Consider the following 23065-nt stretch of genomic DNA (forward strand, 5'->3'; position numbering starts at 1 on the left):
CTCTCCAAAAAAACCAGTTTAACTTTCTTCTTTTTTAAAAAAAAGTTTTACACAACACCAGGAAAAGGCTACGCGAACGGGGGAAAATGGTGCCAGGAATGCCACAAAAGAGAACAAAGGTGGTGACACCTCCAGGACAGCCCTTGAACATTGTTCCTCCCCCGAGTCAGACACCCTTGTCGTTCCCATTAGTTTGCCACAGATCCGATACGGCAGTTGCAAAAAAAAAAAACCTCTGGAAAAGTGGTGTCAGGATAACCCAAGTTATCCACTGCTGATTCGGGTTTTAGCTAGAGAAATTTATCAAAGTTGGATCGAACGCGATTTCAAATGGGAACGATATTTCTATAATCCGATTCTTGATTTGATTTATAACTCAGTGGGAATGGGGCCTAGGATGTATTCAACAGTTTGCCTTCATGCTACAGCCTAGCTTAAAACCATGTCATCATTCAGGCCCACAGCTCTGCCTCCCCATACCTATCACAGTGTCATCACTGCTTCCACCATTCTGGGTTGTTTGCATATGTTTACATTTTGGTAAGATGGATGAGCCCAGAGAACTCCTCATTACATTACAAAACCAAGTTCATTCCCTGTTACTGATCCAGTGCCAGGAATGTTGATGACACCACCAAGTGTAATTGCCAGAGTATAAACTGAAGAGGGCTCCTGTAACATTAATGATTGCTACAGAAGGCATTTCAGCAAGTGTTCCTTCTTACATGGTGACATGATAAGCAAGAATTGCTGAAATTCTCCCTTCAGAGCAAACATTAGAGCAGGGGTAGGCAACCTACGGCCCGCGGGCCGGATGCGGCCCAGCAAGGCCTTGGGACCAGCCCCAGCCCGGTCCTGCCGCTGATTGCCGGAGCCTTTGGCCTCTTGCGTGAGGGCGGGGGCCTTTGGCCTATAAGGAGGAGGCAGGCAAGTGGGGGCAAGCGGCGGGCAAGGGGGGCAATCGTCTATAGAAGCCTCAGAAACATGCATTTATATTAACATTTTTTTAAAAATCAGCAAATTTTTTGCGTGTCCTCAATTTTTTAAAAAGTGTCCTCTGTTTGAAAATTTTGTCCTACATTTGTCCTGGTTTATTTATTTAATTTTTTAAAAAATTATTTAATTATTTTTTTTTTTTTGCTTCGGCCCCCCCAGTTGTCTGAGGGACAGCAACCCGGCCCCCGGTTCAAAAAGGTTGCCTACCCCTGCATTAGAGGGACAGAACCCCTGTCCAGTTTTTCCCCCCAGTTTTGGCAACTCTACAACTCTACCACCAAGTGTTATCACCTCTAAGATCAGACACTTTTTAAACTGTGGTTGTTCTTAAATAGTCTTCTTCTTATTATTATTATTCTTTTTTGTCTAGTTTAGTTTTGAATCTTCTACAGTGTCGTCAGCCTTTGAATCAATATCATTCAATCACACACTTACTCATACCTGGGAAACTTGATTGGAAATACTACTTCCGTATCTCATTTTCACCATTGCTAGTGTTGTTTACATTGGACCTCCCAGGTTTGACCTCTATAGTTTGTTAACTTTGACTCTATAGTTAATGATAGTGCAACTAGAGTCCTTTCTTTACTTTCTACCTTAGCAATAATTGTCCAGGCAATCCTACTATGGCAACAGCCAAGTGGACTTTACCCTGAGTAGAGGATATGAGTTATGAGCTTCTAAGAGTGTGTCCTACTAATTTTACTTTAGTTGAGAGAAGCAAATGCTACCTATAGCTTGAATCTCTGCTCAAAAAGGCTTTGGAAAAGCCATGGCCATCTGGCCCCGGAGTCACTTATTGTGGAGGGCAGGGGGCAGCGACAGATGGGCAAAACGGGGTCAATGACCCACCAGATAAGAATTTTGCCCCACTCACATCCAATGAATTTTTTTTCTGACTCCTCAAATTCCTAACATTGCAGTAATTTAAAACCTCAGCTGAGGATTTAGAAATACAATCTAGGGATCCAAAGAAAAGGGCAGGCAGGGTTACCAAGGAAATATGAACATAGCAAACATAACAGTTCCAGGTGTGCACAGTTTTCACTGTTTCACTCTGGAATGGCAGCAATTTGGAGTGTGAAGGAAAATTTCATTGGTGGGCAGAACTCTTATTTAAGGAGGACAATGTCCTCATTTTCCCCTTTGTAAGTGTACCCTCAAGGTGTGGATAACCTCCCAACACCCATCTCTGCCAGCAAGTGTTTATGGGACCTACTTTATTTTTCAGTAGAATTCTGAAATGTACCAAGTAGAGTCAGGGAGAAGTGGCTCTCTCTCCTCCATTGCTTACCCTGCTCGCAGAACTATAACTGGGAGATTCTCAGATGCAGCTCCATCTTCCTGGCTGCCAATCCTGGCAATCTTGGTACTCAGGCATAATCTGGCTGCTCTTGAGCATCCAGGGATGAAGGAACAGCATGTATTTGCAACATAATGCTGCTCCTTGGTCCCATTCTCAATGAATAGATGGCGCTTCACTTGCAGGCCCCCTCCAACCCTGTGATTTTGTATCTGCACAATGTCCAGAATGACCTATGTCCAAAAAAAGTCCATATATCATGTGTGTGTCATGTCAGCATATGCCACTAAGAAGATGCTGGCCATATGCTCTCAGAGTAATTTTTTTAGTTTTCTGGCCATGACCATGATTCCAATTTACTGTATCTACACAGCTGGTACAAGCATAGAAGCCTCCCTGCCTCACCCCACCATTTAAATTCCCCAGAACAATCTGAAAAGATCAGTATATTAAGGAATGGAGAAAGAGTATCTTTCTTGTCTGCCCCATTCTCCCTCTCATTAAGGTGGCTACCAGCCATTCAGAATATTGATGGAGTTCCTATTTTGAGAGCAGCTCCTGGCCATCCCCCTACAGGGGCTTGGGGTGCTTGCTTCCTGCCCTGTCTTCCTAGACAGCAACCACCACAAGGGCAGGACATGCTGCCTATCTGATTGAAGCAGGCTGGGGTCCCTCTCTTGCAGACCATGGCCTGGTGGTTTGGAGCTGGGGAAGTGGTGGGGCTGGGGCTGGAGGAGGCTTTTCATTCAGGTTTCCTGAACAGCTGGGCTGACACATCCTAGATAACTTTCCCTTGCAGAGGTCCAGCAACAAAGGCCAAGAGGGCTGGCTGGTTGCCTCCTTCACTGGTACCTAAGGCTGCTTGTGAGAATCTAGTCCGTGGTACCTCCAAGTGCCCAGCATTAGATTAAATGTTTAAATGCACAAGATGTTGATCTGGGACCCATGCTGGATGTACTCCCCATTCAGCCTCCAGTAGAATGGCAGCCCTTTTGCGCTGGGTGAGGCTGCTTCCCTTGCTTGTCCTGCTCACCTTTTTCCCTGGGCACAACTTTGTCTTCATCACAGATGAAGGTAAGATTACAAACTGTTACACAGACTTTAGTTGTGGAGAGGAGGAACAGCTTTTGCTGCCTTTCCATAGTGCTAGAAATAGAATAATAGAATCTTAAGAGCTGGAAGGGACTACAAGGAATACATAGCTAAAATATGTTTGTTGGTTTGTTGTTTCCTGCCGTTCAACCAATTAACTCAAGGAGGTATACTTAACATTATACTTCTTATTTATTATTACTAGTGATAAATATTATTTATTTACCAGGTCTAGATACAGATTGGGTCTCCCTTATCTGAAATGCTTTGGACCAGATTTTTTTATTATTATTATTTTATTTATTTTAGAATACCTGTATTTGCATACATGTACATATTGGGATACCTTGGAGATGGGATCCAAACCTAACCATAACATTCATTTATGTTGCATATACAGCTTATACACACAGCCTGAAATTAAAATATTTTTAATAATTTTCTGTATGAAACAAAGTGTGTGTACACTGAACTGTCAGAAAGCAAAGGTGTCATTATCTCAGCCATCCATGGAAAATGTTTTTGTTCTTTGGAGTATTTCAAATTTCTGAATTCCAAATAAGGGAGTCTCAACTTGTACACGTAAAGGATGCCCCATTAAACTCAGTGGGGCTTGTGTCTAAATAAATAAGGACTGAATGGATAAATTGATATATGCATATGGAGTGCTCTTTCTTAAGACATTTACGGCACAAAGAGATGAGTGATATATTACTGACAATTGAACTAGAATTCCATTTTTCTGATGTGTGTGATGATGGTACACTCATACAGCAGCTAACGTTGCAAGTTCTCTTTTTATATTACATCTCTCTTTATCCTGATATGCACATAATTAGTCATTTTATCCAAGCAGCCCTTTCAAATTAAAAAACACACAAACAGTAAGACAAAAGTCCACAGCTGTTAATAAGAGGTATCCATCAGATTGTGCAGTGGTGTTATAATAAGTAATGAATGTGCCATGTCCAGAAGTGTTTTCTTGAATTCTACTTATTCTGTGTTCCATTCCTTTTGTCAATACATGGCAGCATGAATATCTGTGTCAGGGATATAGTGTTGTCATGTCATATCTCAAGCCTGGCCCTGATTCTCCAGTTTTTGTGGGTCATCTCCAGGTGGGAGACAAGGGTGCAAATTGTCCAGTTTTGCTGGGTTTGTCTCCAAGAAAAAGAAAATGCTGTGTGCAAATCTCAGCTAGTAGAGCAGCAGGTTGCTACCACTTCCAAGGCAGAATTGATTATTTGCTGCAACTTTCAAAGACTGTCCAGAGGGGTCTGTGTATTTAATTAGTTAGGTTCCTTCTTTAGTCATCATCATTATGACAGCAGGGCTCACCCTCTGCTCTGCAATTCATCCACCTTCTTGATAAAAGCAAGTAGGCTTGATTTAATATTTCTTATCATGCCTCCTTCACTTTGAGCTAGGAGCAGCCCCTTAGCTAAAACTGTGGTCTTTATCTTCAAACAGGAAAATATATTGTCTCTCTCACTTTGTGTGTGTGTGTGTGTGTGTATTTGAAAAACAAGCTGTGAAGCACTGTGGTTGGTACTTAATGCATAACACTTAATGGTATCACTAGGAATCACTCCTACATCTCAGGTTTTGGCATGGAAACCTCAGGCCCTGGGACAATCCTGAACTGGCAACCCTAGTCAGGATTGTTGTAGCCCTCCAGAAATTGTTGGCCTGCAGCACCCATCAGCCCTGGACAGCAAAGCCAGTGGTGAGGAGTACTGGTCCAACACAATCTAAAGAGTCACACAAATTCCCTCCCTAATCTGTATGAATGGAAGATAAGCTGATGGTTTGTATCTCTGTGACCTGTGACATTTCTTTGGCCATCTGAATCTGGCAAACAAAATGTGTTGTCCTAACATCAGTTTTCAAATTTCTGTAATGTGAACATCTTGCAGTGCCATTGTCATTTAGGGACAAATGGAACTTGTCCAGGTTGGGGGTTGATTTGCTTGTTTTATATACTCTTGCTGTCCTTTCTATAGACTATTGGTCTATCCTCCTTACTTTTAGGGTCAAATTCTCTATCACAGATTCCTTTTTCTCCATTTAAATCCATGGAATAGGCCAAGATGCTATCACTACCCAGGGGTCAGGCCAGTCAGTGCTGCCAGGACTGCGGTAGTAAATCCATAGAAACATTTAGAAACATTGCCTGGCTTCCAGCAATGTGACCTATAAATAATCTGATTATTCGGTTTTCAAAATTCCTGTATTATATACAGAGACACAAACTGCCATTTTGTCAGTGAGATCTTTGTTAAATCATGGAAAATTGACTATATGAATAGAGTATATAGTCCAAAGACTATATATAGTCCAAAAAGGTTACTTTGGGGGGGGGGGGGCTCTAATTTTGGTGCTAGCTATTGTAATGTCAGGAATATAATAAAGACAAAAATCAGGATTAAGTAATTTCCTCTGAACATGAAACTCAGAGTGCATCTACACTAGAAAAATAATGCAGTTTGACACCACTTTAACTGTCATGGCTTCATCCTACAGAATCCTGGGATTCGTAGTTTTGTGAGGCCCCAGCACTCTTTGGCAGAGAAGGCTAAAGACCTTGTAAAACTACAAATCCCAGTATTCCATAGGCTGGGGCTACAGCACGTAAAGTGGTGTCAGACTGCATTGTTTCTACAGTGCAGATGCACCCTCAGTCTTAAATTATCATTTATCATGGGTTATACCTGAAACTACTTATTGTCTTTAGCATCCAGATTTCACCTATCCCCTTTGTCCTAAAACGATACTTGCATTTTAATGAAACTTTATTTTTTAACTTGTTGCAGACCCAGTATATTTCTTTGTTCTCCCATCAAACAAATTTCCTTGCATCATAATCTGTGATTTCGGACTAATGTCAATCTTCTTTGTAAATTTCCCCCTGGCATTTGGTCTTATGGATGAAACTAGATTGTATCTCTTTGGGAGGATTTTCCTAGAAAAGCCAGTCATAATTAGTGATAAACCAAAACAGACGTCAGGTTGTCACAGACCTGTTTACAGACAATGAAATGAAGACCTACTACACACTCAGCAGTTTGGGAGGGGCTTTGAACAAAGTTGCAAAGTTTCACCCTAGTTACTTAGGACCCAATAGCCACAATAGCAGCTACACTCCCCTTTGATATCCAACTGGTGTTCCTTCTACCTGCCAATTTAGAGTGAAGGCAGTGTACAGTCATCCCTCCATATTTGTGGCTTTGATATTTGCAGCTTTGTTTATTCACGGATTTCATTAATATGTTCTCTCTAGGACTGTCTAGGTCCTCCAGTGCAACTCTATGGTCAACTTTAACTAAAAGTTGCACTGAAAGACCATTTGTAGCTCCTCCAGTGCCATTCTGTGGTCAGTGTATGTTGGACATTGACCACAGAGTTGCACTGAAGGACCTAGAGAGGTGTTTTATCAGGTAAAAACGGTGTTTTTTGTTATTTGCGGTTTTTCCATATTCATGGGGGTCTTGTTCCCCTAACCCTAGTGATTATGGAAGGACAACTGTACTAAAGAAAACATTGATACCTCTCTAAATTGGTTGCACTCATCCTTAGTGATGATATACTGTAATTCCCAGTGAGGAATCACATACAAAAGAAGCAACTCCACTGGAAAGGGGCGGGGGGGGGGAATACCAAAATAGGTGTCCAAAGGGGTAGCATACTAGATGATGGTGGTGGTGGTGGTAAACCAACTGAACAACAACAGAAACAGCAATGATACAAAATGTAGGCCTATAAATCTAATATTTGTCACTTTTCTTCTCCTCTATGAATTTTTAAATATCTTTTGCCCAAAGAAGAAGCCAGTGGAGCTTTAAAATCCATGATGTATTTTGTGCATTTTGGTTGGCCAATCAAACTATCATTTTTTTGTGGATTTTGGATTTTCTTGTATTTTGCTGCACAGTCAACATGGCTAACTTTGAATATGTTTCTTGGCGACCAATCGTTTGATTTAGAGATTACATTAGCAATTGTCTTTTTGAAGAGATGTCATCTAAATTTGTCCAAGTGTTCTCAGCAGGATCAAACTAAGGTTGGGAGAGTAAGAATACATTTGCAGAAGAAGTGCAGTGTAAAAACTGAACAACCTCAGAGTAATCCAATTTGTTATTTCTTGAATTAAATTTGGCCAGTGGATTGATGAATGAAATCAGAAAGACAGGCTAATTCCTGCAGAAGCAGACCTTTGACACAGTCCTGATAACAGTATAGCTCCAACACAAAATAAAATGTGAGAGGCAATTGAATGCATGGCATCATTGTCATCATTTCTACTTTTTATTATTATTCATATCCATATTGTTGTTACTGCCCTTCCCCATCCTTTCCTCCTCAGCTAGGCAGGAGATGTAAACTTTAGTACGTGGATTTTATCACACACCTCTGTGCCCAGGTAGGAGGCATCACGTATCCGATCTGGACTTCTCCCTTGAAAGACTCTCATGACTAATGTTGAAACAAAAGATATATTAACACATATAACCATCTACCAGCAAGTTAGACATTGATGGGCAGAAGTACAACTCAGTATTCTTATGTGTGATTTGCACTTGATAAGGCAATAATTCTTGGAGCTGGGGAAAGGTACATTTCTGTGAATGAAAGTTGTACAATGAGAAGCATCAGAGTATTGAAATGAACACTGTTCCCCTCTGTGTTAAAGCATGGGTGGGGGATGTGTCTTTCTTTTTGTTGTGTGTCTTTAAACTGTGTCCGATTATGATGACCATAAGGCAAACCTATCATGGCGTTTTCTTGGCAAGATTTGTTCAGAGGCATTTTGCACTTGCCTTCTTCTGAGGCTGAGAGTGTGGACTTGCCCAAGACATGTTTCCATGGTTGAGCAGGGAATTGAACCCTGATCTCCAGAATATCTGTTCAAATCATTACACTACACTACCATTAGCCAATGGTAAAGAATGCTGGATGCTGCAGTCTATTAACAACTGGAAGACCACACTTTACCCTCCTCTGTGTGGGCAGACATTAGCCCACCCATATTCCCTTACCTTTGACCATGTTGGCTGGGGTTTCTCGGAGTTCAAGTCTAAAACAAATTGGAAGGCCAATGGTTTCTACTTGTGTTTGAGAATATTCCCCTTCCCTATGGTGGTTTCTTAAGCTTGGTATAGAAAAATAGATGGCACCAAACTTGCATTCTCTTTATAAGTCTGTCTTCTCCTTGATCAAATTTTCCTACAGCCATATCTATGTACCTGGTGGAGTTGTGTAGGGTTATTGACCTGATAAACTAAAAACAGAGAGCCAGCATGACACAGTAGTTTGAGCAGAGGGCTAGAATTCTGGAAATTGGGGTTTGATTCCACACTAGCCATGGTAACTCACTGGGTGTCCTTGGATGAGTCACACCCTCTCAGGACCAGAAAACCCTGTGATAGGTTCATTTTAGGGTTGCCACAAGTCGAAAATGACATGAAGGAGCACAACAAGAAATTAAAAACAAGTCCCTGCCTTCAGAAGTGTACAATCTAAATGCCAAGCAAGTGGAAGACGATAGCTAGAGGAGACTTTGAGAAGTTACTTTAAAATAACTAGATGTAGTTGTACTTCCAAGGTTACAAAGTACATTAATTGCAATTACATTTTAAAAGTAACTTTAATTGCATGCATTTGCCTGTATGTGTAGTTTACTCTCTTATCTTGCTTCCTCCCACTCTCAACTGGGAATTTTATCTCCTGGGTACTTTCTCTTCCTCCCGCAGGATCCGGAAACAAAACCACATGGCTATTTTGAGATGTTTGTTTGTGGGGAAAGTGTCCTCTACATCTTTGGCAGCAGATACAGTGGAGGCACTATGGCAACTAATACAGGCTGAGTCTCCCTTATCCAAAATGCTTGGGACCAGAAGTGCTTTAGATTTCATTGGGCGGGGGGGGGGGAGAGATCTATATTTGCATATACATATATACATACATACAGAGATATCTTGCAGTTGGAATCCAAGTTTAATACAAAATCTATTTATATTTCATATATACCTTATATTCATATAATTTTGCGCATGAAACTGTTTGTGTACACTGAAGCGTCAGAGAGCAAGAATGTCACTATTTCAGCCACCTATGAATTTTTGCTTTCTTTTGTTTGGGAATATTTTGGATTTGGGAATTCTGGATAGGGGGGGCCTCAACCTGTAATTGTCTTCCTTCTTTAACAAAATGTCTCCTAAGCCATAGTGATGCACAAAACTGCTGAACCAAACATGTTTTTATATCCAAAGTAAGAAGAGCACAAGAAACATGCAGTTTTCCAGATATCATGGGACTGCAAATCCCAGTCCCTGGCCAACATAGCCAATGGTGAGGAATGCTGTGAGTTGCAACCAAGGACATCTGAAAGGCAGAGCCCAAAGAGAGCCAAGATAAGAGATCCCAAAATGTTAATACATAGCAACTGCTGCCCTGACACCTCACCAAGAAATATATATTTTAATAGTGAGTGCTTTTTAAGATGTGCTGGGTGCTTTACTCAGCTCTAAAGGCAAGTCCATAGAGAACATTTCCTTTAGTGCAGATGTCTTAAATTCGAACTTGCAAGACACTCATGCTTTGAACCTGTGCTGATCCCCTGGATAGCTCTGTGGAATGATCACAACAGAACCAGTGTAGGCTGTGCTGTCCATACAAGGAATAATGTTTTGCTGGAACCCATGCAACCTGATGTTTACCCCTTATTTTCAGAACTTCTCCCAAATATCTAGTTTACCCATAAAGCTCAAGGCAGGAGTAACTCTAAGGGAGGTGCTCTCTGAGTAAACATAGCCATCCTCAACATTTGGAGAAAATAGGGAGAAACTTTTGGAATATCACCCACTCCTTTTCTTTGAAGATGAAGTCAACCCATTTTCTTTGTTCTCTTTATGAGATCAGCTGGCATTTGGTGTCATCCAAAGTTTCCCTCCAAGAAACTAGTCTGTCAGCTTCTAAACCACCACCATCTACTGAGAGCAATTCTGCCAGGAATTTTACTGTGTATTTAATACTCATGAGATATAAATTTCTAACTGACGTGCTACAAATGTATTTCGGGTGGCAGGCTTTTCTACCAGACAGAAATGTTGGTCCTATGGAAGAGGCAGATATATCCATCAGAACAATTTATAAGCCTAAATCCAATTGTTCGTCTCAAATAAGAAGAGATCCATTGAACCAATTAAACTTACATAAATGTTGGTTTCACAAATACTCATCGATTCAGTGGGTTTACTCTAGCAGGGCAAATTTAATCTAATCTAACTTTATCACACGAGGCTCTTCTCCTGTAAAAATAGTGTTGTATCTAAACATGCTATGCAATTGGGATTGCTCCCTTTTTCTTGTGCACCTTTGGGAACCATTTCAGGATTGTGCTAAGAGTTTATCACACACAGGATTTGGGATTGCCCACGTAGCACCTCCTATCCCTGCCCCTTTTCCTAATTTTGTTTAATTTCCTTGAAGGTCACACTCAATTCCCTTCTCCCTCATTAGAATAGTTTTTTTTTAATATTGTAACACACGGATGGAATATGGAATATGGATATAGAAACTCACAGACAGAAATATGAAAATAAATGAAAATATTTTCATGTCTTTAAAGGTATTTATCAGAAGTGCCTTTTCCCCTTCTGATAGGGAGCTTTCTTATCAGACTGAACTATGATAGCTGCTGGCTTTTTTCTGCCATGAATTAATTAAGTCTGAAGCTCTAAGCAACAAGAACAGACAGAACAGGGTTAATGAAATAAATCCTTTTTTAAACTCTACGATTCTTTCCCACTTATATTTCCAGGTGTGTGTGAGAGAATGAAAGTGAGAGTGAGAAACAATGAGGAACAGAGAGAGACTCTGGGCTATTCAGCTGGAAAGGATGTAATTAACAGATTTTTGTGTTAATAAAAAGAAATGCTTTCCAAACAGTCTCCCACTGGGAGAACAAAAGAAGAGGAGCAAGAAGCCCCAGCTGAAGATTATGTAATTATTATGTAATTGCAATTTACCTGCCTTGTGTGATAAAGTCCCCGAGGCTATTGCCATCATTCATACTGTGAGCTGGCATGGTAGTCAGCCCTCCACATTCATGGAGCTTAGGGGTGCAGGAGATGTAGCCAGATACTTCTGCAATCCTGCTTGCTCCCCATAAGACACAGAATGGCCATTTGTGGGGTGGAGGACTCAGAAGTTCTATGGTAAATCGGAGGGATGGTTAAATGGCTCAACCCATAGTAGGTCAGGATGCAGAACTAATACATTATGCTATGCCATATACAATTTTGGTCGATCAGTAGGAGGAGGAAGGGCAAAGAAGGGAGGGAAAATTGAAATGTTTCAAGAAAGGACTGGAGCAGGAAAACCCATGAATGTACAAGTACAGTCAAAACAAAAATAATGGAAAACTCTCAGTACCCTTACACAGTTGACACTTTTGTTTGCAGTGACAGACTGAAACACATCTTTGTGTCACCTTCCTGTTTGCTTCTTAGCTTCCCATCCCATAGCGCAAAGTAATTTGCGGATGTTTCAGTATTGTGCCTGCTGATGTTGTTTGCCTCAACCAGAACACTGCTGTGGGTCTCATTCTTTCCACTTTGTCTTTTTTAAACTATCCCCATACAGAGGCTGCTTTATTGGCTGAAGCAGCTCAGAACATCTCCTGCTTTTCCCGAACCTTTGAGGATCTCATCTGTTTCTGGGATGAACCAGCAGATGCGAAACAGTCATATCGTTTCTTCTATACATATAAAGGGTAGGAGATAATTCCTTCTATTATTAGGGTGGTCAGAAAGTAAATTTGGATCACTCTTATATCTCTGTATGATTTGTAGTAGATTGCATTAGTTTCTGGCTCCCAGTTATTTAACAAGGGAAACAGCAAAATTACTCACCCTTACCCCAACCTAAATGACATTGCTGTAAAGAAGAAAGCTGAGGTAGTTAGGAATGGATTTTTGCATGAAAGGAACTCTATTCTGATATTCAAAACACTCCTAGGGTCATATTTCTTTAATTCTGTGACTTTTGTACCAGGGTCTGGTTGATAGATCTTTTTGCAACAAACTCAGGTTGGTAGATCTCAACATTCTAGTTGGTTTGTTGCTTTTTAAATAGATCTTGCATTGCTAAAATGTTCTTCTTGGCTTATTTCGTCTAGCCAGGATCATGGCTCAGGCTGTTTGGGATGGAAGGCCTTGCAAAACATCAGCATGACTGTTATTTCTGGCCAGATGATTTTAAGAGCCTGGAAGGAATCATTGTTTGCAGACAATAGGGCCCGTACAGAAAGGCCAAAATAAAGCTGCTTCGGATCACTTTGGAGGTATGCTGTTTAAATGATACATGCATCCTAAGTGTCCAGAAGCTGCACCAAAGCCATGCTCCAATCCTTAGGACTGGAGAGTGGCTTTGGCATGGCATCCAGACTCTTAGGATGCATGCATCATTTAAACAGCATACCTCCAAAGTGACTTGAAGCAGCTTTATTTTGGCCTGTCTGTACGGGGCCAATAGAAAGACAACTTTGAAGCCAAATTTCCTTTTCAGGACTGGCCAGCATAACATATTTTACTGTCTGATACAGAATAGTAAATGCCCCCTCCAATATACCCAAGCCAAAGTGCATAATAACCAAAGCCAGCCCAGTGATTCTGGTACATGAGACAGAAATGCCACAAGCACCTTTCCCTATCCCACTCAGTAAAAACACAATAGTAACACATTTAATAGCTAATAATTTATTGATCTTTCATGATAACTAAAATCTTCTGCTGAGATGTCTGCCTAAGAGCAAAACTGGCCCTAAGGCAGGATTAGGAGGTTGCTATGGAAAAATGTCTCAACTTTGTATGATGATCCACGTCCTATTTTGTTCTTTCTTACAGAGGAGAGAAAAGAGAATGTACACTGACCTCAGTTGGACATGCTGATGGAGGCTTACGCCATGCCTGCAACTTTTCCAATGACCATCATAGCATCAAGCTCTTCAGTGAACTCAGCATTGAAGTATTAGAAGTCATTAGCAATCACACCACTCGCACCCAGAAGCTCTTAGTAGAGACTGTTGGTAAGCCTTATCTGATTTGAAAGGCCATTTTGATCATGCAATGTGTAAAGCAGCTGTGTATTGTCTTGAAATACACTCATGCTCCAACCAGTGCCTAATAATAATAATAATAATAATAATAATAATATTTATTTATAACCCGCCTCTCTCTATGTTGGATCAAGGCGGGTAACAGCATATAAAAAAGAAAACATTAAAATCAAAGGCACAGAAATGGTAGATAAAAGTACACTAAACTCCAGATTCCCACTCACTCCCCCACCTAAAATTAACATTAAAAGCAATTCCCAAACAATGGGCAACAAAATCAGTCAAGAACGAATCAGTCCAAAGAGAACAATTTAAGCAAGTGGAGAGTGAGATTAGAGCCTAGCTGTACAATGAATGCTACTGTTCTGGCCAAATCCTGTATTAACATATAATAATAATAATAATAATAATAATAATAATAATAATAATTTATTTATGTTTCCCCGCCTCTCCTGGTGGATCGAAGCGGGGTTACAGACTAAAAAAATGCTCTTTGTATGATATTTTTGCTTTTGCTGAGACTGAAGTGTACCAACCTTTGGACCTCACAGACCTCCAAGACACAGAACTTTTCCTTCTCATTTACAGTACAAAGTAGGGCTTATAGCTTGCATGTCAATGAGGTAGTGAAGCTGCTCTGGGTTTGAGTCTGAACTTTAAAGGAGCTGAGCAAGTTGGCAAATCTATTTTAGAAATAGGATAGAATCATAGAATTGGAAGAGACCACAAGAGCCATCCAGTCCAACCCCCTGCCATGCAGGAAATCACAAGCAAAGCATCCAACCTCTGTTTAAAAACCTCCAAAGAAGGAGACTCCACCACACTTGAAGAGAGTGTTTTCCACTATCGAACAGCTCTTATTGTCAGGAGGTACCTCCCAATGTTGAGGTGGAATCTCTTTTCCTGTAGCTTGCATCCATTCTTCTGTGTTCTAATCTCTGGAACAACAGAAAGCAAGCTTGCTCCATCCTCAGTGTGACACCCCTTCAAATACTTAAACAGGGCTATCATATCACCTTTTAAATGTCTCTTCTCCAGACTAAACATACCCATCTCCCTAAGTCTTTCCTCATAAGGCATGGTTTCAAGACCCTTCACCATTTTGGTCGCCCTCCTCTGGACACATACCAGCTTGTCAACATCCTTTCTGAACTGTGGTGCCCAGAACTGGACAATGCAGTCCAGGTGAGGCCTGACCAAAGCAGAATAGAGTGGCACTATTACTTACCTTGATCTAGCACTTTAGATAGCTAACATTAACTAAAACCCAGATTTGGTTCACTAATCACTAATGGCATGGAAGCCATGGACCACTGCTCTATGGCCAGTTTTGATGTGTTGGTGTGTCATTTACTGTATTTTCACCATTAATAATGGATGGCTGCTTTAGTTATTCATTCACTGTTATTAGTGTACATGCCATTTTACAACATAATCAATATTTATTTATTTTAAAATGTCTAAAGCACATTTCAGAGTAGTGGTTCCAAACTTTGGTTGTCCGGATGTTTTGGACTTCAATTCTCAGAAGCTTTAGTCAGCTTAGCCAATAGTCAGGAATAATGGCAGCTGAAGTGCAAAACATCTGGAGAAGCAAAGTTTGGGAACCACTGTTTCCAAGTATACTGTTCTCACAAGATAATTTACAAAAATGTACAGATCACATATGAATATTATATTACTGTGCCAACATTTAAACCATATAATTAAGACCACCAGTAGTCACAATTATTATTGGCTTAAATCCTGTTAGCCCAAAAGAAAGTGAACCCTTTGAATCATCAACTGTTGAATGATGAGATAACAAAATGATTTTGTTGTTGTGTGCCTCCACACAATGACAAAAAGTCGTTTTTTTATTTATGGTGACCCTATCATTGCACTTTTTTCAGAGGTGGGGTTGCTATTGCTATCCTCTGAAGTTGAGAGAGTGTGACCTGCTCAAGGTCACCCAATGGGTTTTTATGCTCAAGTGGGGAATCAAAACCCTGATCTCCAGAGTTGTAGTCCAACAGTCAAACCACTAAACCATGCTGTAAGTCCCATGAATTAATTGGGTGTACTCTACTTGGAACTAGCAACAGAATTCAGACCACTATTTTTAATACAGTCTAATACAAATGTCTTCAGGTGTTATTTTTCTTAACTAGGAAAGGTGGGGCCATATATTATCACCTTGAGGGGGGAGTTTTAAAGGTATGGGGTCACCACTTGGAAACCTCTGTCATGCCTGGTATTGCTATCCCCAAAGCTCTTCTAAATAGACCAAGGTGTAGTGCTCTCCCTAAATAGCTTACAGTCAAACGTTTGACACTGGGGGAATCAGAGAGATGAAGAAGGGGATAGAGAATTAAGGACCACACTTATGTGAGCAATATTTAGGCTTCATGCCTGAGTCCAGACACAAGCACATTCTTAAGAACTTGCATTTTAACAATTTGCTATGACCATATTGGTGCCTTTCCATGCGCAGTCCAGAAATCAGTGCATACTTTCCAGAAGTCTGAGAAGGAGTTGTCTAACTTGTACCCCCCATTTGTGCATACCTGCTGGAGAATGCTTTCCAGGCCTATTGATCTATATTAGAGTGCTAGAAGTCCCAGGCTTTCTTGGTGCTGACCCAACTCAGTCTCAGCTTTCCCATTTGCCTTTGTATATTTTTTTCATCCTCCGTTTCTTTTACCATTCAGGGAATCTCTTCCATGTAAAAATAGACAGGAAACTGCATAGACAGGAAAAATATAACTAATCTGCTTTTTATGTATTAATTAATATGCTATTTTGGATTTCCTGTTGGTTCAGTCTTTGAAACAATGAGGATATTCATTGCATCACATAAATGCTGGGATTATTTCTTCTACTCATTAATCTCATAATTGTTTTATGTTCACAAAATGTAAAGCCATGAAGCATTTTAATAGTTTGTATGAGGGTGTGCCTCCAAATTACCGGTACATCCCAAACTGGATGATCTGTTTGCACTACATAGCTTTCAATGGCACGTGTGTTCCAGATGTACACCTATATGTATGTCCTGGTGCACATTCTAGTATAAATGATGCAGTGCAGATACCCAACAGCTGTAATGCATCCTGTGCATTACTGTGACTGTCATGCTTCCACGGCTTTACCTTCAGCTGAATCTGCATTTGGCTGTACTTTTGGATATGCATAGGAGTATGAATTCCTTTGAAAGCCAGGCAATACACATTGACTGCATCTGAGTTCATAAATTAAATGTGCAGCTCATTCACCCTGACGCTAATATGGAACAGGGGATAGATGAGGAAGCTGGATTTTGAGGTGTGAGCCTGGGCAGAGCTAGTCTTACATTTCAAAACTGGACAAGGAGAAACTAGGGGAGAATAGTCTACTGGTGTGCTGTGTCACATTTTATCATCTTGATCTGTTTATATAGTCTACAGTTGGCCCTCCTTATCCACGGATTTTTTATCCACAGATTCAAGCATCCACGGCTTCAAAATATTCAAAAGAAGTATAAATTCCAAATACTAAACCTTGATTTTCCATTTTATATAAGGGACAACATTTTGTTCTGCTATTATATTTAATGGGACTTGAGCATCCATGGATTTTGTTATCCACAGGAGATCCTGGAACAAACCCCACTGGATACCAAGATCCCACTGTATTTAACAAATACATCTATACATTATAATTGCATTGTTTAATCAGATTAATTAATATTGAGAGGAAAATTCAAAGGAAGCACCAGCTGGGGGCAGGCCAGATTTAGGAGATTATCACATGGGGGAAAGGAGTGAGCAAAGCAGAGCGCTCCCATCCTTATCGTGTTGCACTTGTCCCATCCTTCTCCTGTCAATGAAGTGGAATGGCCCTGTCACTTTGTATTAACAGAAACTCCCATTAATACAAAGTGATGGGGTCATTCCACTTCACTGATAGGAGGACAGGATAAGCACAATGTCATCTGATAATCTCTGAGTGATCATGAGATATGGACAGCATAAGGATGGAATAATGAGACAATAAATGCAACATCGTATGATAATCTTCACACAATCACACGATAAGGACAGTAGCAATCTGCTTTGTTCCCTTCCTTTCCCCCCATGTGATAATCTCCTTAGTGGTAAAACACACATTGGTATATAATCTTCCTTTATGGTTGTCAGACTCAAGATGGAGTGTGGTTCTCTCAGCAACACTGTTTATTTCAAATCTACCCAGACGGTAAATGTTGAAGACAGGAAACATCTCTACTGATATTTAAATCCTAGGCTAGGGGTGGTGATGGGCTATTCTAAAGAAAATTATATTGTTCTTAATGGTGAACTAAACGTTACATTAAATGCATAGCTGAATTTTGAGTGCAATGTTACCAAGTATACATGTTCTGAGTCTATAAGCCTATCAAGAATCTGTTGACCTTAGCATTAATATATCTGAGGCAAATTGGATTCAGTAATCCATATTCATGCAGAACTATCTATAGAGAAATTTTATTGACCACAACAGAATAAAAAATATTATTTTTGATTGTTTGAGAGAATAGCAAATATTAAAGAAGAGTTTCCTAAGTGGCACAGTAAATGTGAACACAGCAAACAGAGAACACTTACCGGTACCTCAACATGCTGAAAGATTAACGCAGTTAAGCAAAATTTATTAGGCTGAAAGGATCTGGGGTTAAGAACTCTGAGGTTCATGGGTTGCTAAAAGAGGGAAAGAGACTGACAGATTGAAAGGGAGAGAGAGAGAGATTAGAAAATAGGGCAATAAAGATCTTATCCATTAACCACACACCTCACAGAGGACATGGGGGGATTTCAATGTACATAGAAAATATTCCCCAAAAGATAGATTTAGGGGTGACAGAAACTGCCTCTCCTGTTATTTGGCTTACCTGCTCCAAAGCAAGTTAATCTTGTCCTTCTGGAAAAGAGAAGAGCGAATAAACTACCCAAAGAGTGAGAATAAGTGAATGATTTCTCTTACTAAAAAAATCAGGTGCAAGTGGCCTGAGAGTGATTTCATCATAAAGAGAAATGGGTAAGCCTAGCTGGTGATTTCACCAAAGGTCCAGTGGGGGAAGTTATGCAGGAGTAGGATGCAGAAAACCTCTGACTGAAAGTAGTAAATAGATCTTTCCTTCATAATAAATTTCCTAGAAAACTAGCTTCTCTATATATGTGATTTGCAGCTGAAAAAGACCCTTTGACCTCAAACAGGTTCTTCCCAAAAGGGGTGGGAAACAATTGCCTAGCGGTGTCCCATCTGGCTTTCTTGGATGACGAGCCTGGATATATTGTATTACAAAAGGTACTAATGTATATATGTTTATAAAAAAGCATGATAGAATACTTTGACCAAAATGGAAGAAAATTGCTGGCATCCTGTTAGTAAACTATAATGATGCAAATCTGCCTTACAACATTGTAACTCACTTCTTCAGTCACTGTGTAGGTTGGAATTTTGTATTGATCATGCACTGAAGAAGAAGAAGAAGAAGAAGAAGAAGAAGAAGAAGAAGAAGAAGAAGGGGCGATCAGCAGAAGCTAGTCCAGCTATTTTCCTTTAAATGGACATGCTGCAAGGACATCTTTTGCAGTGACAACCCAAGACCTCTGGAGGTCCCTGCCAGTGACTGGCACAACATGTCCAGTAAAGGAACATAGTTGAACACATAGCCACTAATCCCCTCAACACAGAAATGGCCAAACTGAGGGAACTGTGTGGCTCATAATGTGGGTTTTGGGGGATAGCACTGGGGAAATGTGGCTAAGGAGACATAGCCATGTGCAAAACTTTGCTAGTAGCAGGGACATAGCCAAAGGGGGGGGGTTCTTGGGGTCCGGACCCCCCCTCCATTAGAAAAATGAATGGTGTGTGCTGCTGTGCCGCCGCACCCAAGCCCCATTATAATGGTAGCACTTAGTCTGGATCCCCCCTTCCTAAAATCCTAGCTACGTCCCTGCTAGTAGGGCAGTTTTGAGATTGGCGATCATGTGGTGCCAGTGTCCCCCTCCTCTCCCCTTGTACCACCTCCTCCTCGCTATTCCCAAGAAGCCTAATTCCATAGATAGATAGATAGATAAGATAGATAGATAGATAGATAGATAGATAGATAGATAGATAGTATTTCTTATCTTCTATTTTTTAAAACTTAACTCACAGTAGCAGAGTTCAGGAATTGTGTGAAAAAGTGAAAATAAAATAAAAATAAAAGAACTGAAAGGCATGCTAGGTAGGGCATAGGGCAGGAAGGCAAGGGTAAGGGGGTCAGGGAGAGAATGCAGTGGGATCAGAAGCCTGAATTGCATAATTGAGAAGACATGCAATAATGACTGCTCTGAAAAGTGGTATGTTTCCAATTTTAAAAAACTCATACAATTACTTTGAGAGCAGGACCCATGTGTAATTTCCTAAGTATATGCACTGCACGAAAGTAGAGAAGTGTCTAGTACTGACTCAGGATGCTAATGGCATTATCATCACCTGGTTTATCATCACACATGTAGCTAGGTGAGCAGCTCAAGTGTAAGAAAAATCAACTGAGGCTTTTTGTCCATTCTGCACAGATTATATGTAAATAAAAACAAGCAGCCTATATTATATTGAAACCAGAGGTTTCTGATACCCTGCTTTTTCATGATGGTGCAATCCCAGTTTTATTACTTTTATTCTCACCAGGTGGCACCTTGTTCAACAAGTCCATGATTTGACCTTGAATGCATCTAATAAAAGTGTTGTGCCATTAATTAAAAGGGAGAAGCACCTGCAATATTACAGATCACCTAGATTTTCCCTCCATGAAGCAGCTAACTTTGGCTACATCGGCACTACAGAAATAATGCAGTTTGGCACCACTTTAACTGTTATGGCTCAATGCTATGGAATCCTGGAATCTGTAGTTTGGTGAGGCACCAAAGCTAACAGCAAAGGCTAAATATCTTACAAGACTACAGATCCCTGTATTCCATACCAATGAGCCATGACAGTTAAAGCACTGTCAAACTGCATTAATTCTGCAGTGCAGATTAGATCTCTGTCGGTCTGAGTCCTTTCCACTCAATTCAGAAGGGCAATTCCCAGCTCCTCCCTGTATCCAGTGGCTAGCAAACAGAGATGAACTATAACCTTAGTTTTCATTTTAATCTCCACCCCTGCCACCTTCTTTTTCAGGTCTCATTGCTCCACCAACTAATGTAACAGCTGAGTGGCTTGGGGTGGCACAACAGTTGCATGTGATGTGGATTCCCCCGCCCATTGCCTATGCGAATTTCTTAGCCTATGAGGTTCTTTACCACATCGAAAGCTCCAGAGACCTTCCATCAATGGTATGGCTTATATGGGGGGAAATGGGCTTCTGCAAGGTCTATACACCTGGAAATGTGAGATGAAGATAGGTTTATTTGTTAACAAGTACCAGCTGGCTCAATGGGTGATATTTCTTCCATAAATCCCTACTTTTGCTTCTCCCTGTTTCTTATAGGTTGAAGTAAAAGAAAGTCACACCTGTTATATCAGGGATCTGCTTCCTGGACAGAAGTACCATATCCGAGTTCGCACCAAGCCTGATGGCACCTCTCTTGATGGTTTCTGGGGACCCTGGTCTCCAGAAGTGTTAGCAGAAATACCTCATCTCCCTGGTGAGTTTCTGCCTGATTGAGAAGCAGTTGGCAGCAAGCCTCAGTCATACTACTTTGGGATAGTGTGGTACATACAACTTCAAAACAATACAACAAGGCTGTGGATCTGAGGGCAGTACATTAAGTTGCAGCTATTTACACAGACATGTTGTCTTGACAGTACAATTGCATGCAAGGGAGGCAAAAACAAATGGAACAGTTATAGGTCAGATTCTAAAATCCCCTTCTAAACTCTCCCTGTCTCCTACACAGAAAGTATCTTGATGTTGCAAAGCACATGGAAACATTGTATAAAATACTTCCTTTGATAATTATGATAATGTATTTTCATCATGTGCACAATTTCCCTACATGTGAATACAGGAGGTTCACGGTGGTTGGTGGTTGTGTGCCTTCAAGTCATTTCCAGTTTATGGCAATCATGAGTTTTTCTTGGCAAGATTTCTTCAGAAGAGGTTTACACAGGATTGCTAAAAGGCCTCTGTAGGTCTATACTACCATGCCAAAATTTTGAACTAGGCTGCTGTGAGAATTTTTTACAAGAGACAGTTCAATATTGTAAAACCACACACCCCTTGGAAAAAAATAAACTGGAAATATCAGTCACACTGTATAATCCTAATCTGCATTTACATGATACTTTGCATTTCCAGTACAGATTGAGTGTCCATTATTCAAAATAGTTGGGACCAGAAGTGTTTTTGATTTTGGAATACCTGCATTTGCATATACATACATAATGAGATATCTTTGTGATGGGACACAAGTGTAAACATTAATTTATGTTTTGTATATGCCTTATACACATAGCCTGAATATAATTTTATACAGTATTTTTAATGATTTGGTGCATGAAACAAAGTTTCGGTACATGGAACCATATGAAAGTAAAGGTGTTACTGTCTCAGCCACCCATGTAAAAGGTTTTGGTTTCTGGAGTACTTGGGATTTTGAAATTCCAGATAAGGGAGATGCAACCTGTAGTAAAATGTTTGCATCACTGCAACTACAGATTCTGAAGATTAGCCCACTACCTTATTTTATGATTACCTTGGCTCAGGTGTTATCTTGAGATAACATGGACACATGGTAGAGGAACATTAATAGGGGGCATAAGTTGAAAAGAGGAGAGTGCTTAATTTCAGTTTTGGAGTTTGGTAGACCCTCCCTGTCTGAGGTGGTGCTGGAGAACTGCAGATCTATGGACTTGAGGGGCTTCAACATCCAAACTGAGGCTGTTTTGATGGGACCTATTCAGAATTTTAACTGTCTGAGTACATGATTGGCCCAACACATGTGGCAGGGCATATATGCCTTTCTCACACTTCTTATGTTGATTTCCAAATAGCCTGGAAACTCATCTTCTAGGGTTGGGATCAATTAACATGGTCTATCCTAAAGATTTATCTGAATAATTCCTGAATGCTCTGGGGAATTCTCTGGTTGATGAGACTTGTGATTGAGCCTGGGCCTCGGTCTTGCTATGGAATGGTGAGACAGAAGGAGACATCTAGACCATCATTCCCAAGAACCCCTTCAAGAAGCTGGGTGGGACAAAATATATAGGCCTTACAAGTCAAACCAGTAGCATGTAAGAGGAATTTGAAGGAGAATCACAAAAAGTAAAGGAGAAACCACTCGGGGGGAGGGGGAGGCAAAAGGAGGGGTCCATTGACACAACATAATTTTCATTTTATTCCATTGGTCCCATACTATGGAATCCTGGGACAGGTGGCTTGGTGATGTACTCTATTAAAATGAGATTGGTACTTTGGGTCTATAAACAGTGGAGGCTGTCATTTCCCATAATACAGTGTGCGAGAACACAGGCTAGATGACTGCTAATGTGCAGGTAGTAGTCAACACAGCAAATATGATTGGAGGTTACAAAGAACTCTTCATTGTGCCTATTATATAGCAGTG

General features: G+C 40.5%; 1 protein-coding gene across 1 annotated transcript in view; it reads left to right on the forward strand.

Moving 5' to 3' along the window:
• Positions 1 to 3186: 3186 nt before the first annotated feature.
• LOC149316165 (cell division cycle protein 20 homolog) overlaps positions 3187 to 23065 on the forward strand; it is a 46754-nt gene continuing 26875 nt past the window's right edge. Inside the window, exons 1-5 of the mRNA XM_089514926.1 lie at positions 3187 to 3373; positions 12035 to 12164; positions 13297 to 13478; positions 20676 to 20830; positions 20986 to 21142. Coding sequence (XP_089371052.1) covers positions 3280 to 3373; positions 12035 to 12164; positions 13297 to 13478; positions 20676 to 20830; positions 20986 to 21142 — 718 coding nt within the window. The 5' untranslated portion in view covers positions 3187 to 3279. The remainder of the gene's footprint in view (positions 3374 to 12034; positions 12165 to 13296; positions 13479 to 20675; positions 20831 to 20985; positions 21143 to 23065) is intronic.

This window comes from Sceloporus occidentalis, unplaced genomic scaffold (genome assembly GCF_023333645.1).
Source record: "Sceloporus occidentalis isolate IW3139 unplaced genomic scaffold, rSceOcc1.0.p SCAF_3, whole genome shotgun sequence".
Lineage (NCBI taxonomy): Eukaryota > Metazoa > Chordata > Lepidosauria > Squamata > Phrynosomatidae > Sceloporus > Sceloporus occidentalis.